This window comes from Sinohyriopsis cumingii, chromosome 8, assembly GCF_028554795.1.
Source record: "Sinohyriopsis cumingii isolate HCF-2022 chromosome 8, ASM2855479v2, whole genome shotgun sequence".
NCBI classification, from domain to species: domain Eukaryota; kingdom Metazoa; phylum Mollusca; class Bivalvia; order Unionida; family Unionidae; genus Sinohyriopsis; species Sinohyriopsis cumingii.
In genome coordinates this window covers 80,419,640-80,436,181 of record NC_142968.1, presented here as the reverse complement: position 1 = coordinate 80,436,181, position 16,542 = coordinate 80,419,640, and the positions used below count along the sequence as shown (strand labels likewise).

The 16,542-nt window shown below is 33.3% G+C and overlaps 1 protein-coding gene across 6 annotated transcripts in view; it reads left to right on the top strand.

The window, feature by feature from the left end:
* LOC149793960 (talin-1-like) overlaps positions 1-16,542 on the top strand; it is a 284,989-nt gene that overhangs the window by 232,002 nt on the left and 36,445 nt on the right. For 4 of the 6 annotated variants that reach the window (XM_089967891.1, XM_089967887.1, XM_089967886.1 and 1 more), the window contains 3 exons: positions 84-189; positions 7,871-7,906; positions 12,906-13,030. In XM_089967891.1, the coding sequence (XP_089824017.1) occupies positions 84-189; positions 7,871-7,906; positions 12,906-13,030 (267 nt within the window). The remainder of the gene's footprint in view (positions 1-83; positions 190-7,870; positions 7,907-12,905; positions 13,031-16,542) is intronic. The other 2 variants (XM_089967893.1, XM_089967888.1) reach the window with 1 other exon arrangement.

Below are 16,542 nucleotides of genomic sequence, written 5' to 3'. Positions count from 1 at the left end.
CTTGCTTAGGACTTTATCCATGGATTTTTAATGTATGAATAATAATAGTATTTATAATAATAATCCACATTATTCATATCTAGATCATGCAGAAACCATCCCATGAGTCCAAGCAAAATCTGACAGTCTTGTCTAGACAGGTGGCAAATGCTGTGGCTGAGATTGTACAGTCTGCTGAAATGATCAAAGGTAGGTTCAGTCACTCTGTGCAGTACAAAATAATTATAATAATTTTTAAAACCCACCTCATTATAGTACAGGTCAGCATTCTTCGTATATGTATGTATCTTTATGTCACCTGCCAAGCCAGTGAGATAAAGAGTTCAGCTTCTGATCATCATCAGTATCAGGGTCAGTGTTGTATGTTGAGGTTGTGCTGTGGTCACCCTTTATGATGGAGTCTTATTTATGCCACCTTTCACTTGGCTTTGCAAGCACTTGTTTCATTTCATTAGGATATTTACATCTCTTTTATGTGTCTGCATGTATATGGTACATATACACATTTAACATGGGTGCCATATATACTTGCCTATAGGTCGGGTTGAACTGCAGATAACAAAGAAACCCTGATATACCATCACATAATGCACAGGCCAATCAGTGTCTGTATTTTTTGTTCGACTGATAGTGCCTAAAAACATATAGACCCAGATCTGCTGGTACATTATGTGATGGCAGGTCAGGGACTCTACATTTGCATTTGGACTTATAAGGGAGTATATATCACATGCAGGAGATACACATGTTTGAAGATTTATTTGCTGTATTCATCAGTGACTTCTTGTAAATAGAAAATATCTGTTAGCCTTTAGTGAACTTTGAAAAAATACATTCATATGACACATTATACAGGGATAGATAATCAAAATCATGTTAACAAGATCTTTTGTTCTCTTACTGTTACTTTGTAATATATGCCTTTGTTACAACACCACCACCACAATAACCACAACTGGTTGCTTGCTAGGTCTCTTGGATTCATTTTCAGATATGTTTAATGGTAACTTTGTATTCTTTGTCACTCTTAAGTTGATACAACAGTCTCATGCTTTTGTATAGAATATTATTGGTTTGTTACTGTATAGTAAAATGACTAATATGTAAAATGTTAGTGCAGTTGTCAAACTGCCCCTTCTTTGCCCAGATAAGTCTGCATTAGCATTTTTATTTACCTCTTGTATTTAATTTAATAAAAATGTATAAAATTAAATGAACAAAATCTTGTATTCAATTAGACATGTGCTAACATTAATCTACATTAAATCAACTCGGAGTGGGATAGTGCTAAAGTTCTGACATGCTAGTAAAAGTCATTTTACACAGTATTCATTATAATTATTTTACTTAATCATTACTTATTTTGTGAATCTATTGTGGGTGCTTGTTATATTGATGAATTTATAATAGTGAGTTTTGTTATACCAAGGGACAAAAGAAACCGAAGAAGATGCATGTTGCTGCAGTACAACTTATTTTAAAAAAATGAAAGTCTGGGTAGACTATTGATGTATTGTTAAACATCTCAAGTCTGCTGAACTTAATCTTGTGCCAGTTTAACTGTTTGTTTTATACGACAAACATATATGAAATGGTTCCTTTAACTACTTAAAACTGCACATTCTGATGTCTTTCTTTGCATAAGTTGTACATGTTTTACATTTATGTGTCAAAGCAGTATGCCACTGTGATTTGATATGATACACTTACTAATAATGATGATAGATGGTAAACATTTGATCTTCACAATTGTTGTGGAGCATTACTTACTCCAAGCATTTATTAATTCAGTACTTATTTAGCTAATATTTGAATATTTTAATTTTAAATTGTTTAGCTATATTTGAATATATTAATTATAAATTGTTTAGGTAATATTTGAATATATTGATTGTAAATTGTTTAGGTAATATTTGAATATATTAATTTTAAATTGTTTAGGTAATATTTGAATATCTTAATTTTAAATTGTTTAGGTAATATTTGAATATCTTAATTTTAAATTGTTTAGGTAATATTTGAATATCTTAATTTTAAATTGTTTTGGTAATATTTGAATATCTTAATTTTAAATTGTTTAGGTAATATTTGAATATCTTAATTTTAAATTGTTTAGGTAATATTTGAATATCTTAATTTTAAATTGTTTAGGTAATATTTGAATATCTTAATTTTAAAATGTTTAGGTAATATTTGAATATCTTAATTTTAAATTGTTTTGGTAATATTTGAATATCTTAAATTTAAAATGTTTAGGTAATATTTGAATATCTTAATTTTAAATTGTTTAGGTAATATTTGAATATTTTAATTTTAAATTGTTTAGGTAATATTTGAATATATTGATTGTAAATTGTTTAGGTAATATTTGAATATCTTAATTATAAATTGTTTTGGTAATATTTGAATATCTTAAATTTAAAATGTTTAGGTAATATTTGAATATTTTAATTATTTAATATTTGAATATCTTAATTATAAATTGTTTTAGGTAATATTTGAATATCTTAATTTTAAATTGTTTAGGTAATATTTGAATATCTTAATTTCAAATTGTTTAGGTAATATTTATTTCTTAACCATTTTTGTGAATCTGCTGAACATTAATGTCACAGACTTTGACAAACAAGAGTTGAGTGTATATGCATCCATATTAACAGAATTTTTTAAGTACCATGGGATTAAGCAAATTAATAGGTTTTGGCTATTAAACTTCGCATTTTCTGTTGATTAGACCATGACATTTAACATTTTTTAGTGAACAGATGCAAACTAGAGGAAAATAACATGTAAACAAATTCATTGAAAGCAGGATGAAAGCAAATTATGACTACATGTCATCATAAGAGTTGCTTATTTTCAAGAAAAAATTCTTTAACTGTGTTTTTCATTAGCATATTTCAAAACTAAAAAACGTATGAATTAAAACATTATGAATATACAATTTGGGGAATCTACTGCTAGATAGTTGTGCCAGCTGTAGTATAGGCAAGACATAAGTATCTCGTTCTGTGAGTGGCAGTAGTGAAGGTTTCATTTTCAAAAACATTCTTATGATCATGCATCTCCAACACAGTGAGGAATAAATGTCATGCTTGGATTGTAGAATCTGAAAACTTTGACCTCTGAAATCCATGCAGACCTACCCTACTTCTACCTCTGCAATATGAAGTTTATCTTTATGGTGATAAGTACCAAATTTGTGTATGATGTCAATCCTACTTTGAATGTGGAATTAGTAAGCAATGCTCTCTCAGATTCTTGCATGCCTACCCTTGTGTTGACTGTCTGATGGGGTCAAGGTCATTTATTGTACAGCCACAAGCCCCTAAGCGGTGGAGGGATAGCTATTATACATTTGATGTAGAATCTTTAAGCACTGCCCTTTTATATTCATGCACATCTACCCTTCTTCTGACCCTCTGACTTGTGTAAGTTCAAGGTCATTTGAACGTCAAAAAATATACGTATTATTTTGAAGGAGAGCAGGTGAGACATCATTCCTGGAAATTTTGTTTTTCATATGTTGCATACCATGAAATTCATGTATCTCGTATACATCTAAGGAATCAACCATAGAATAGATGCTTTGCACAAGGCTCTGTTTTGATCTGCCTAATTTTTTTTCATTTCTAAATCTTTTCCTTTTCTTTCTCACCTTTTTATGTTCTGGCTTTCTGCTTCTGGGCATGCTAGTCTTTCTGAATTTTGTTAATTTCTTTAGGTTTTTTTAAAACTTATTTGCTGCAGCACACAGACGGAAAAATCCGTTTCAGATTGCCTGTCGAAAAACTTGTTTCTCCTCAGGTCTGGACTTTTCTGTTGTCCCTTGCTGTTGTTTTCCATGTTTGTATTGTTTTTTTTTTTTTGGTTTCCTGTTCCCACCATAACACCTTTAATTGAGATGTTAAGAAAGTTGTCTTCAACCAATTTAGCTTTGCCTGATAAAGCTTGCTGTACACAGGAATCTCCCATGAAGCAGCATTAGTAGTGACATTCGCCTAGATAAAGATTTGAATTTATCCCAAAATAATGATTAATATTAAGGTAGCTACCTTTCGTAAAATCAGCACTTCCTACACAGCTTGAAATGTCATAGATTAAATGTCGCTTTTTATATAGATGTATCATAGTGCTAGGAATCTTGAAGGAGACTGGAAATAAAATTATGTGTTTGTGACTTATGGTCAGGATACACAAGCAAATACTGCATGTTTTTCTGGGGCTTCCTTGGGTATTGCTTGTCTGCACAAGACTGATTTGATTGGTTCACCAGTTATTACAGCAACAGCAACTTGCCATAAATAAGGATAAAAAGAGAAAAAAGAAAATGGTACTTGCAAATAGAAATTTTCACCCAGACCTTTCCTCCATTTGGCAGTGCAATGTGAACATGATTCTTCAGCATGTGCTCTATTTCTTATTAACTTTAGGAATAATGTGGCCAGTGCCTATATACATATTTATTAATTTTATGTAAAATACCCTGCATATTTAGAACTCTGTATTGGTTAAATTTAACTTTTTTTGTAATGAATAGAGTTCCATTTAATTTTTGGCAATTGTTGGACTCCCCCCCCCCCCCCCGCTCGTTGGTTCCTGCCATGACCCCCTTCTCAGACTAATTTGTTTACATAATAATCAGTATGTATAGAAAAACAACTTTCTTAGCAGTCAGATGCAAGCTGAGAGATTGGGTAAATATTTGATTATGTTCAATTCAGAGTTAATTTGTTCTTTAATACATAATATCTTCTCACTGGAATACATGTGACAAATCTTTATTTTCTAGTGCTCACAGCAAAACTTTATTTCTTAACTGCATCAGTCTTAAACCAAAGCTAAAAGCGGCTTTACAACTTCATTTCCCCTGGTTATTTTATACTCCTGCTTGTATCTTAATGATTGTATGCAAGTTACTGTGATAAGCATGACAGAAGAACATTGCAATACCCTCGTCTCTAATCTTCCCTTACTTAAATCAAGCATGTCTTTCCTTTAGATGCCTCTTAGTAGACCATAGCAAAAGGTCAGGATCATCAGGTCATTGTTAATCTTGCCCATTTTGATTCTTCACACAAGATATATGGTGGTTTCAGGTGAGGCTGCAGTCTTCACAGAGAAGTTATTCATTTCAATACCCCCCATGTGACTAGTGTTTAACAAGGGGCATTGTTGTGAATAGCCTCATTTTAAAAGAATTAATATGGTAAAAGGTAAGATGTTGGAACTGTTAAAGAATTAATATGGTAACAGGTCAGATGATGGAACTTTTAAAAGAATTAATAAGGTAAAAGGTCAGATGATGGAACCGTTTAAAGAAAAAGGTTAAAGGTCAGATGATTTAACATTTAAAAGGATTTATAGGGGGCCCCGAGTGGTCTAAAGCGCTCTCCGTTATGGATCACTGCCATCTCACCTCTGTCTGCCTGAGTTCAAGTCTCGGATTCGGCTAATGTGGGTATGTGAGAAAGCTTGCCAGTAGCTTCATAGTAGATCATACTTGACAGATTCAGATGATCATACTTGCTATTTTGACAGATTGCAGTGATCTCATTTGGTGAATCAAGATTAAGATCGTACTTGATGACTTCACAGGTTTTATTGATCACACTTGATTTTTGATCTGATGTTACTCGGATGGAATGAAAAATTGGAAATCATTTAGTGCAGTCAAATCAAGGGATGACATCTGCCTTAGGCCCAACAAGTCTGAAAAATATTTGTATTATCCAGACTGGGTCAGTGATTGTGCAGCAGGTTCTAAGAATTTACACCACATACTATATTGGATCTAAAATCCCACACATGTCTTAAAAACTGTACAGCTTTCTAGTGGTTAACACTTGTATAAAAACAGCTACTTGTAGGTGCAAGCATCTTGATCCTTGAATCCCTCATGGGAGGGAAGTAGCTGCTAAAATCTGTGTAAATCATGTTGTTTTTTTCATAACCTGCCACCAGGTAATGAAACTCAGTGTATAATTACCACTTAAGTTTTTGTGGCAAATCACAAAATGAATCAAACATGTGCAACCATATTGGGAGAGAGAATGAACATCCAGAGTGGAGTGTTCCCAACAGGGACAAAGAGAGCTAAATCTGCTAGTGTGTACATGTGATGGGGAATACTGTTATATGACATCATTTGTATGTACTTATTATACTGAAATTGAACCTCATAAAATTTACACAGGTCATATTTTTAAAGTACACAGAATAAGCATTATGGAATACAGTACTCAGATTGCTTCTGTGTTGATTTGATGTAGTCTGGAGGAAACTTGGAAATTCTGAGGATCCACCTACCTAGGATGGGTAACCACTTGTTCTTACATATGACAGAATCAGTGATCAAGTCCAGAACTGCAGATTAATAGAATGAACAACTTATAAATGACTCCATACCATAGTCACCAAACTTTTGAGAACAAAAATTAGACTAGAGCTTGGAGTTTCAAACTCAAAAACTGTACAGATACTTGGCTTATGTTTATAGAGTCTTATATTTTGTGTATCAAATTTCACTCACAAGTTAATGAAGATCAAAATGTTCCAGATTTGAGCACAAGTTTAGGCTTTGTGCTTAGACTGTATTTTTGACTATCCAACCTGCCATCCAAACCCATTTTCTACTCATATTGTACCATGATAACATGCTAAAATATATTCCACCCCCATGTAGTGTTGATTCTTTAGTCTTATATCCCCATTACCTAGTTTTATGAAATGTATATGTTCTTTTTATATATCTATATTGCTTGTCTGACTTGACTATTTCAATTTCTGTTGTGCCATGCAATTCTTACATCATTATTTTAAATAGCCTTTTTTTGCAAGCATCATCATATCCATCATAAGATTTGACATCTTTTAATAGGCTCTTGTACATAAATATCCCATACATTGTCACAAAAGTTTTAATGAAAAGCTATGAGGTACTTAATGTAGAGATACACACATACGTATGCACACACAATATTTGATTGTGATTAAGCATTGTTCTTCAAGTAGGGCTGGGATTGACTGTTGTATTGTACTGTGCCTAAAAATATCATGTATTGCTCCATCATTGTCGTGCATGAAAAAAAAGTATTTGAAATTTTGTACCCAGGAAATGCATCTATAATACCTTGTCATGAAAATGTTACTATTGGCAAAACCACAGTATGTTGCTTTATGTTGTGATGTATATGGACATGTATACAGGTAATCATATTTATTTAGTACATGTATTACATTAATTACTTTACCATGTCATTGTTATCTCATTGTATTACATTAATTACTTCTACCATTTCATTATCTAATTGTATTACTTTACTTCTACTATTTTATTATTATCTCGTTGTTTTATCATGTTAATTACTTCTACAATTTCATTGACATCTCATTGAAGTATTACATAAATTACTTATACCATTTCATTGTTATCTCACTAATCTTTTTTTCCTTCGAGTTTTCACCATCTTTCTTATTTACATATGTATTTTCATCTGTATTCACAGTTAATTCATCCTAGTTGTGTTTTAATAAGATATAAAATTTAATAATTTAAAAAACACATGTTGAAAGTAATGGACTCAATAATTTTCACATTGCAGTTAGTTTTTAACACTCACTCTGATCATGCATGAAAACTTGAATTTTTTGAATTTTAGAAACATTTCCATTGTTAAATCTTCAGACCTTACAAGTGATAATTGGTATACGTACACATGACAAGAGGTCACTTGGAGAATTACTTTGTACCTATACAGAATTGTTCACAAGAGGTAACTGTGTGTTATTATATCCACTGTAAAAGTAAAACTGACACTACATTGACCTTGACCTAAAGTATTCACCTTGACCTTCCTTTCTTTCTCAGACTCATTAGAGATCAAATGGTCTCATAGTGTACCAGGTAACCTTTGACATTTGGAATGCAGGCTTCTAGAGTGTTAATTCCCATGCTGTCTAGTTTTCTAACAATCTTCTAACCACTAAGACATTTTATGATGTCAGAAAACTAGACCCCCACCTATTTTATTTTAGTTTTTTTTTACCTGTTGTATAGGGCTAGGATTAAACTGTTTTAACTTCATAAATCATCTTTTCATTTCATCATGCATGGTGTGTATTGCTTAATCACAAAGTGTATCAGTACACATGTTTAGCTGATAGTTTTATGTTATTATTTATAAATGTTTAATCAGATTTGCTTTTTAAATATTTGCCAATGTTTTACAAAAATTATTTTTGACATTTAAAATTGATAGTCCTTCTTAACATGTCTTCAGTTGCCCTTTTACTTTAAACAGTAGTTACAGTCACTTGTTTCACAACACAATGTTCATAGCACTAAATTGCAATAACTGTTTCATGTGAACATTAACAAATGTAATGTTTAGACCAAATGCATCTCAATTTTCAATTCCATTGGTCACATATGCTTCTTGTATTTACCTGTTCATGATTTAAATCCAAGTTTTAAAAGTCTCTGCTCTACCAAAGCATAATGCAACCATTGGTCAATGCCTGTTGTTTACTTAAAATCACACATGCAACGAACAGAGTAAAACTTGATCTGCAGGTATATTTTACAATGACAGATGCTGGCATTTTTTGCAGTGACATGATGTTGACACATTTTACAATGACCGATGCTGGCATATTTTACAACAGATGCCTGCATATTTTACAATGACATACATACATACATGCATGCACGTGCACACATACACACACACATATGTTGAACACACTTCATATTAAAACCATTTCATACACTTGTATCTCTACACAGTTTCTAGACCTAATGCAGGTCTGTCTTTCCTCTCACTTGTCAAGTTCCCCAAAGTGCATGTTAAGAATTCTTGCATGAGAGTGCCAAACCCTTTCACCCTTGCCCAATCCCAACACTTTCCCTTTTAATGTACCATAGAAGAATTTTACATTCAATCTGTATGACCATTATCAGAAAAGATGGCATGACGTCACATAGCAACCGTGGGCACCACTTATGATACTGGTGGCCTTGTGAAACATATGCCACTTTAGTGTATCCTGTATGTAAAACTGATGAAACATTGTCTGGTATGAAAAAATAATGGAAGAAAAGTGACAGACTTTACAAAATGTTTGTAGAACCAGAGTAATTTACTGCTTCTAACATAAAATGGCTGCTAAAGTCTGGAAATGTAGGAAAATGGAGGAGTGGAGTCATTCACATCCACAGTGGGGCACACATTTTTATTTTTGACAATCATTCATTGGTACTGAAGATAATAAGTTAATAATGTCAATATGATGTTAATATGCACCATTATATTTAGTGTTTGAGGATTCATTTAACTCTTCTCCATGCACATAATTTGTTAACTATGTTTAGTGATGTTTGATTCATAATGCACTGTGGGGGGTCTTAGCAAAGTTGTTCATTTCAGTTATATGATGGCTAAAAAAAGGTATCATTTTTGTTTCACATTACAGGTAAAACCCATTATAACGCAATTCATTATAATGCAATGGTAGCATGGCTCCCATATTTTATTTTAAGGTGACCTCACTTTTTAACATCCTAAATACTCTCAGAAAAGCTGATTGTTTGTATCCCTATCAGATTTTTAATCCCAGCACTGCATTTAATGTTGCCTTATCTTCACTGTGCACCATTTCCACCATATTGGCATGTGTACAATTCAAAACTGAAATATATTTGATGTCTGGTGAAACCCGGCTAATGATATGATCAAGAGGTTAGTTAAAACTGATGACATTGAAATTTCAATCAGATTTTCTATGTGGAAGTTTTTCAAAAAAGCAATCCTTTGGACCCCGAGCATTGCATTATAATGGATTTTACCTGTATTTGTAAAAATTCTTTGTATCCATCCCAATCATTTGGATGACGATTCTTAATTACAGATGTTTGTGTTCATTTTCAGGCTCTGTCTTCAACCCTGTTTCCCTATTTCTCTTTCTTTGTTTTAAAAGCAAGGTTAAGATAAGAATTATTTCCAAAATAATGTGAACAAAATGCTTTCTTCACACCATGCTTAACTAATACTCATTGACTGCCATCAATTAATATATTTTTGATCTTCTGTACCAATGGTCAATCTGTGGATGTAAAGTGTGACATCACTGCCACAACTCCTGATAAGGCCAATACTCAGTGAGCTATATTTGTATAAATGTTCTAACTTAACATTGAACTGTGTGACTCATGGTTTACACAGTATTGTATACAGTTTACATGTACAACAGCTATTGTACATTTTTCATTGCGACATCTAGCTCTCTGATACACCAGTCATGAATCCCATTCATTTATTCATTTATTTATTTAAACTTGATCCTCCACAGATAATTGAAGACCTTGTTTGAGAATATATTTATTACTTTACTAATTATTGCTTGCAAAAAAAGCCATGATGTTAGCATCTGTACCCAGCGTGAGAAACTTCTCTTCCTCATAAAGTCTTTGCATAAATAAGGTAGTTTCCTAATTGGCAGGGATCCTGCTTGAAGACTGGATAACATCCTGCTCTCCTGATCTAAAAAACCCACTTCATCAATGGATCCAATTAGAACTTGTCAAATTTAGAATATCTGTTAAGGGTAGGTGTGTATTGTGTGCTGATATTTAAATTCCCAGGCTTTCATAAACTTTGTTAAATACAGTTGTGCATTCCTTGTTCTGACGTATTTATTCAGACTATTTCCATTATCTGTGGATTGTTTTGTACATGATTGACTTGCTTGTATAGTATTGCTAATTTCTGTTTTCATTTACCACTTCTAAGTAGCTGTCTCATTTTAGATGACTTCATTTATTTCTTTAGATGATGATTCCCTTTACCTTAATGAGAAATACATTGATGTTTCCCTTTACCTTAATGAGAAATGCATTGATGTTTCCCTTTACCTTAATGAGAAATGCATTGATGTTTCCCTTTACCTTAATGAGAAATGCATTGATGTTTTCCTTTACCATAATGAGAAATGCATTGATGTTTCCCTTTACCTTAATGAGAAAAGCATTGATGTTTCCCTTTACCTTAACTCATTTACCTCTGGTCATGCATGATGCACTAAAGTGGGTGGTATTATAGAAAGGTAGACATGTATAGCTCTACAATGATACTAAAAAATAGATAAGTTCTAGTTGCACTACAAATACAGAGGGAAAAACCTAAAAAAATTTACCTGATTTTTTTTCTTTCTCACCCAAAATGTCCCCATGGTCAGAATCAGATTTTGTGTCTGGATTTTAGACTTTTTGGCCTCAGATCTAAGGCAGACTGGTATGAACTGCACATAGACAGATGAACCTTTGCAAAAAGTAGGATAAGATGGGCATTTGGAATAAAGAGTGGTCTCGATACGAAAATGGTGGGTCCGTTAATAAAATAATAATAAAAGAACGTTTACCCTTCTGCTCATGCACGAGTGAAATAGCCAATGAAAAATGATGTTTCTAATACAAAAATGCATTAGCTTAATGGGAAATTACTTGGAAGTCAGTGTATTTGGATGTATTCAGAAATAGCCAACAAAATGCGTTTCCTACTTGCATTTCAGGCAAAAACGACAAAAACCTCCAGGGGTTAATGAATTAATGAGAAATGCATTGATGTTTCCCATTACCTTCATGAGAAATTCACTGATGATTCCCTACCTTTATGAGAAATGCATTGATGATTCCCTCTACCTTTAGGAGGAATGTATTGGTGTTTCCCTTTACCTTTATGAGAAATGCATTGATTGATGATTCCCTTTACCTTAATGAGAAATGCATTGTTTCCCTTGAGCTTAATTAGAAATGCATTAATATTTCCCATTACCTTTATGAGAAATGCATTGATGATTCCCTTTACCTTTATGAGAAATGCATTGATGATTCCCTTTACTTTTGTGAGAAATGCATTATGATTCCCTATACCTTTATGAGAAATGCATTGATTGATAATTCCCTTTACCATAATGAGAAATGCATGGATGGTTCCCTTTACCTTTATGAGAAATGCATTGATTGATGAGTCCCTTTACCATAATGAAAAATGCATTTTCAAGGCCTTGAAAGTTTGGGAAATTCAAGCAAATTACTCTCAGGTCTTTAAAAGTCTTTGAAAATTGAAATAAACCCAAACATTTTAATTTATTTCCATAATCACAAATAAAATTGTCCAAGTTATTAGATTTGGCTGTAGTCGAGTTTTCTTGGTTCTTTCTTTTGATGACCTCTTCAGTTTCATTTCATCATTAAACAATATTATAGTATTTTCCATTCATTGTTTTATCATGTAACATAACTTGTATACAAAATGTTCACAAAAATAGGTCTAGGAAATGTATGTTTGTTGTCTTTGAAAGTTTGGTAAAAGTCTTTGAATTTATCATTCAGGATTCTGTATGAACCCTGTGTGACTTTTAACAAATCTGAGATAAACTTTTGCTATTTTTATATACATGTGTTAGCTCATATTGTTCAGTAACATCTGGCCTGTAATTGTGTATTTTACTGCTTGGAGCCAGTGCACAAGTTGACTTGCAGTAAAGAGAGTTCTGGACAAAGGGGCTCAGTCCTTTTTAACATTTGCAGGAACTGGAAATTTGTTTTCAAAACCTATGATATTATGATTGGAGTTTATAACATTGCAGGAATTCAATGATTTGTTCCAATATATATATATATATATATATATATATATATATATATATATATATATATATATATATATATATATATATATATTGGGAGTTTATAACATTGGATGAACTCACAGATTTGTTTCCAAAAACTATGATATATATCTTGGGACTTTACAACATCTTCATTGTTCTTGATTTGATCTCTCCTAAAACTTTTCGTTCAAGATGACATATATTGATTCCAATTTATATTTTATGACCTACAGGATCAGACTGGGTAGATCCGGATGATCCAACTGTGATTGCTGAGAATGAACTGCTAATGGCTGCAAGTTCCATCGAGGCAGCTGCGAAGAAACTCTCACAGCTCAAGCCAAGACAGAGAGTCAAGGTGGGTTGCTGTTCAGAAGACCACATTTTGTCCCATGCAATAAAAGAAAAGCCAAAGAAAACAGAATCAAACTCAAGCTCAGCCATCACACCCTATCCTCCCCCTGTCATATAGAGTATTTTAGAGTGTGGCTGTTATCGTAACTTAGCACTGAGAGGCTGTAATGTATAAACATAGGGGATGGAATCTAGTATGCTATCAGAGCATAATTCAGGTAGAAAGGGCGTATGGATGATGATGCAGGTTTGATAATCAAGAAACAGTCCACTCACTCTAAATCTGGCTTCATTCCAAGAAAAATGAAAGACCTGTGGGTTTTGACCTTGAGTTTGCAGACAGTGCTTAAAAATATCCATATACAAAGTCCTTTTTGTCTTTTGCTTCTTGCCTTTTGTTTGCACATGGTGTTTTTTTAGAGATCATGAATCACTAACATGCTACAGAACTCTTGATAGCAGTGTGTTGGCATATTTAATACAAACATATTGACAAAAGAAAGCACAAAAGAATTTTTTAATACATTCAAGTTATGCAAAACAATTTGAATTCAAGTATTTAGTCCAAAGTTTTCAACACATTTTGCCAGACTTAAGCACAGTCCATCTTGACTGATGGCTCATTTGATTAGTATTAATTTAGCTGTCATGACAAGTTCCAAATGTTCCATGGCAATTTGAAGTGATAGTATAAGATTGCTACGAGCACACTCACTTATTAAAGCCATAGAACTTAACGCACTTGGTGACATTTATAAAGTCCTGATTAGCATCATTTAGCATCATGATGATTGAACTTGGCATGGTTGTGCAAGTTTTGTGCTCTTCGCAAAATACCCCCTGTCAAATATTATTTTAGTTCTATCCCAGGGAGTGTAATATCCAAATTGCTGTATTCATATATTAAACTCCATATTATTACGTATTGTGTATTAGTTCTATAAACAGTATACAGTTTCTCTGGCTTAGTTAAGTCATCAGTATTATTTTCAGGATCATTTGTACTGTGTGCTTCTTAGCAGAGAAAAGTTGTAATCCCAGCTTATTCATGCAAAGAAAAGAGAGGTAATCTCTGATTATCCATGCAAAGAAAAAGAGTGGTAATCCCTTATTATCCATGCAAAGAAAAGAGTGGTAATACCAACTTATCCATGCAAAGAAAAGAGTGGTGTTAATCCCTGCCTGTCCATGCAAAAAAAAGTTGTAATCCCTGATTATCCATGCAAAGAAATGAGTGGTAATCCCTGCTTATCCATATATTGAGAAAAAAGTGGTAATCCCTGCTTATTCATGCAGAAATGGTAATTCTGGCTTATCCATTCAGAGAAACATGTGATAATCCCCACTTATCCATGCAGAGAAATGAGTGATAATCCATGCTAATCCATGCTTATACCAAACCACAGTTGTAATTTATAGATAAAGCTTCCAATATATGCTGGTTCAATCATAGTTGTCAACAGCACTTGCTTTAGCTATGTCATCTGTCATTTACAAAGTGATGGCTTTTTTTTTTTACACACTGCACAATCAGTTTTGTTTGAAATTTTAAACTTGATTCCCACTGTTTGCTAATTTCCATCTTCTGCTTTTTACTCACCTTTAAATTCTAATCGATTCATCTACTTGAAAACTCTTTCTCACATGTTTACCTTCACATGTATATTGCTGCTTTATTCTCATTCAGACTGAAATTGTAGTTTTGCAGGAATCTCTGTTTTCATCAGTGTATTTGTCTTGTTTCATTCCATGCAGCAACAAAATTTAAAAATGTTTTAATTTCTTAAACTCAATTAAGCAGCAGTTACTTAAACTTTTGTCAACAAGGTCTCTGTCAGTGTGTGCTTATATTGTGTGTATTATGGTGTCTGTGGTGGTGGTGGTACTGGTGATGGTGTGTTCTGTTTGTCTAACAAGCTTGCCTCAGCCAGATATGTTTGATATATTTGGTGGTGTTTATAATTCCCACCAAATATCAAACATGTCAGTGCCAAGGTGTGCACTGCAGCACTAACCAGCTTTCCTGACCAGTGTAGTTTTTGTAGCACTAGTATGTGTACCATAGTGAAGATGTCACTTGGAACAGTTGTTACTGTTGGATGGAGCCTGACGTTAAGTGAATCAGAAGTTGTGTAAATGCAAAGTGATATAACTTTGAAAAGTTTCTGCTATTAGAAGTGACCAGAGCATTTGTGTGTGTCAGACATGATTTTTCTCCATTTTAAAGCAGAATTCTTCATTTCTCCTGACCTGAATCTGATTTTTCTTCATATAGTCTGTTTTTGATATCATCTCCGATCCATTCTTTTAAAAAACAGTCTGTCCTGTCCCATTCTGTAACGACCCATGTAAAGTATTCATTCCATATATTAGTTAGCACAAAAGTCTCAAAAAGACTATTCTGATTGGTCAAAAGTTGAAATTCATCCAATGAATCTTCATGTAATGGAAACTGATGGCAGTGGAAAGAAGAAGCATGCTTGCAAAACAAGGCATCCCAAGTTGTTGAGAGACCATGACAAGAAAAGTTTAGATAAAGGTTTAAAAAATGTATGGAAATGGGAATGACTTGAGCAAAAAGTTGATGGAAATTTAGTTACAAGAAAACTGAACGCTAGAGGACTGGCATTTTGTGACCTATGCAAGAAAGATCTGAATTATGGTAATCACAGTTGGAAGAGTTTGTAACAGCACCTGCAAAAGAAGCTGCATACGGAAAAATTGAAGCGCAGAAGGCACCTGGAAAAAGTGCAGTTAATTACTATAAGAAGAAAGATTTCTTGCATGAGAGAAAAGAGGTAGCCCTCTGTCAGAATATGTGTACTGCATGTCGTCAATACAAGCACCAGTTTTGAAAGGAAAAAGGCTCTAATTGAGAAGAAAAAGAATCGATTGCACATTGAGCCAAAAAAGTCTGGTGACAAAAAGGAAGGCTAGAGAAATTTTTGCCAAAGCCGCCAAATGAGCTTGACTGGCATTTCAACAGGTGGTGTCCGTTGGAGAAAAAGACAAGTGAATGAATGGGATTATTTGTATATAGTTGATGTACTTGGGTGTTTATTTTACGGATTTGTTATGAAAAGAGAGCAGTATAATATATTTGCTGCAAAAATTGACAAATTATTGTGACTTTTATTATGATGTGAACACTGACATGCACATGAAATAACTATGTAGTTTTTCAAAGGATTATTTTGTTTTATATTATGATCATACGTTGCACCAGGAGCAGTTTTATATGATTGTAAAATGTGTTTTTGGCTGAAAGGCCCCCTGGACAACTAGATATGGGGCACTGCCCCTCAAGACCCTGTTAGAGGAGGACCCCAAACCCCCTTAAAAAATTGTCAGCTTTTTTTATAGAAGTGACCAGAGCATGCGTGCGTGCATGTGTGTCTCACATGTGTGATAGAGACAGCATCATTTTCGGCTTCCATTTCCTGAGGCAGCACATAGAAAATATGTTATTTGTGTGCCCTTGTGATGTTCTCATATTTTGCTGTCACTGACTGTGAA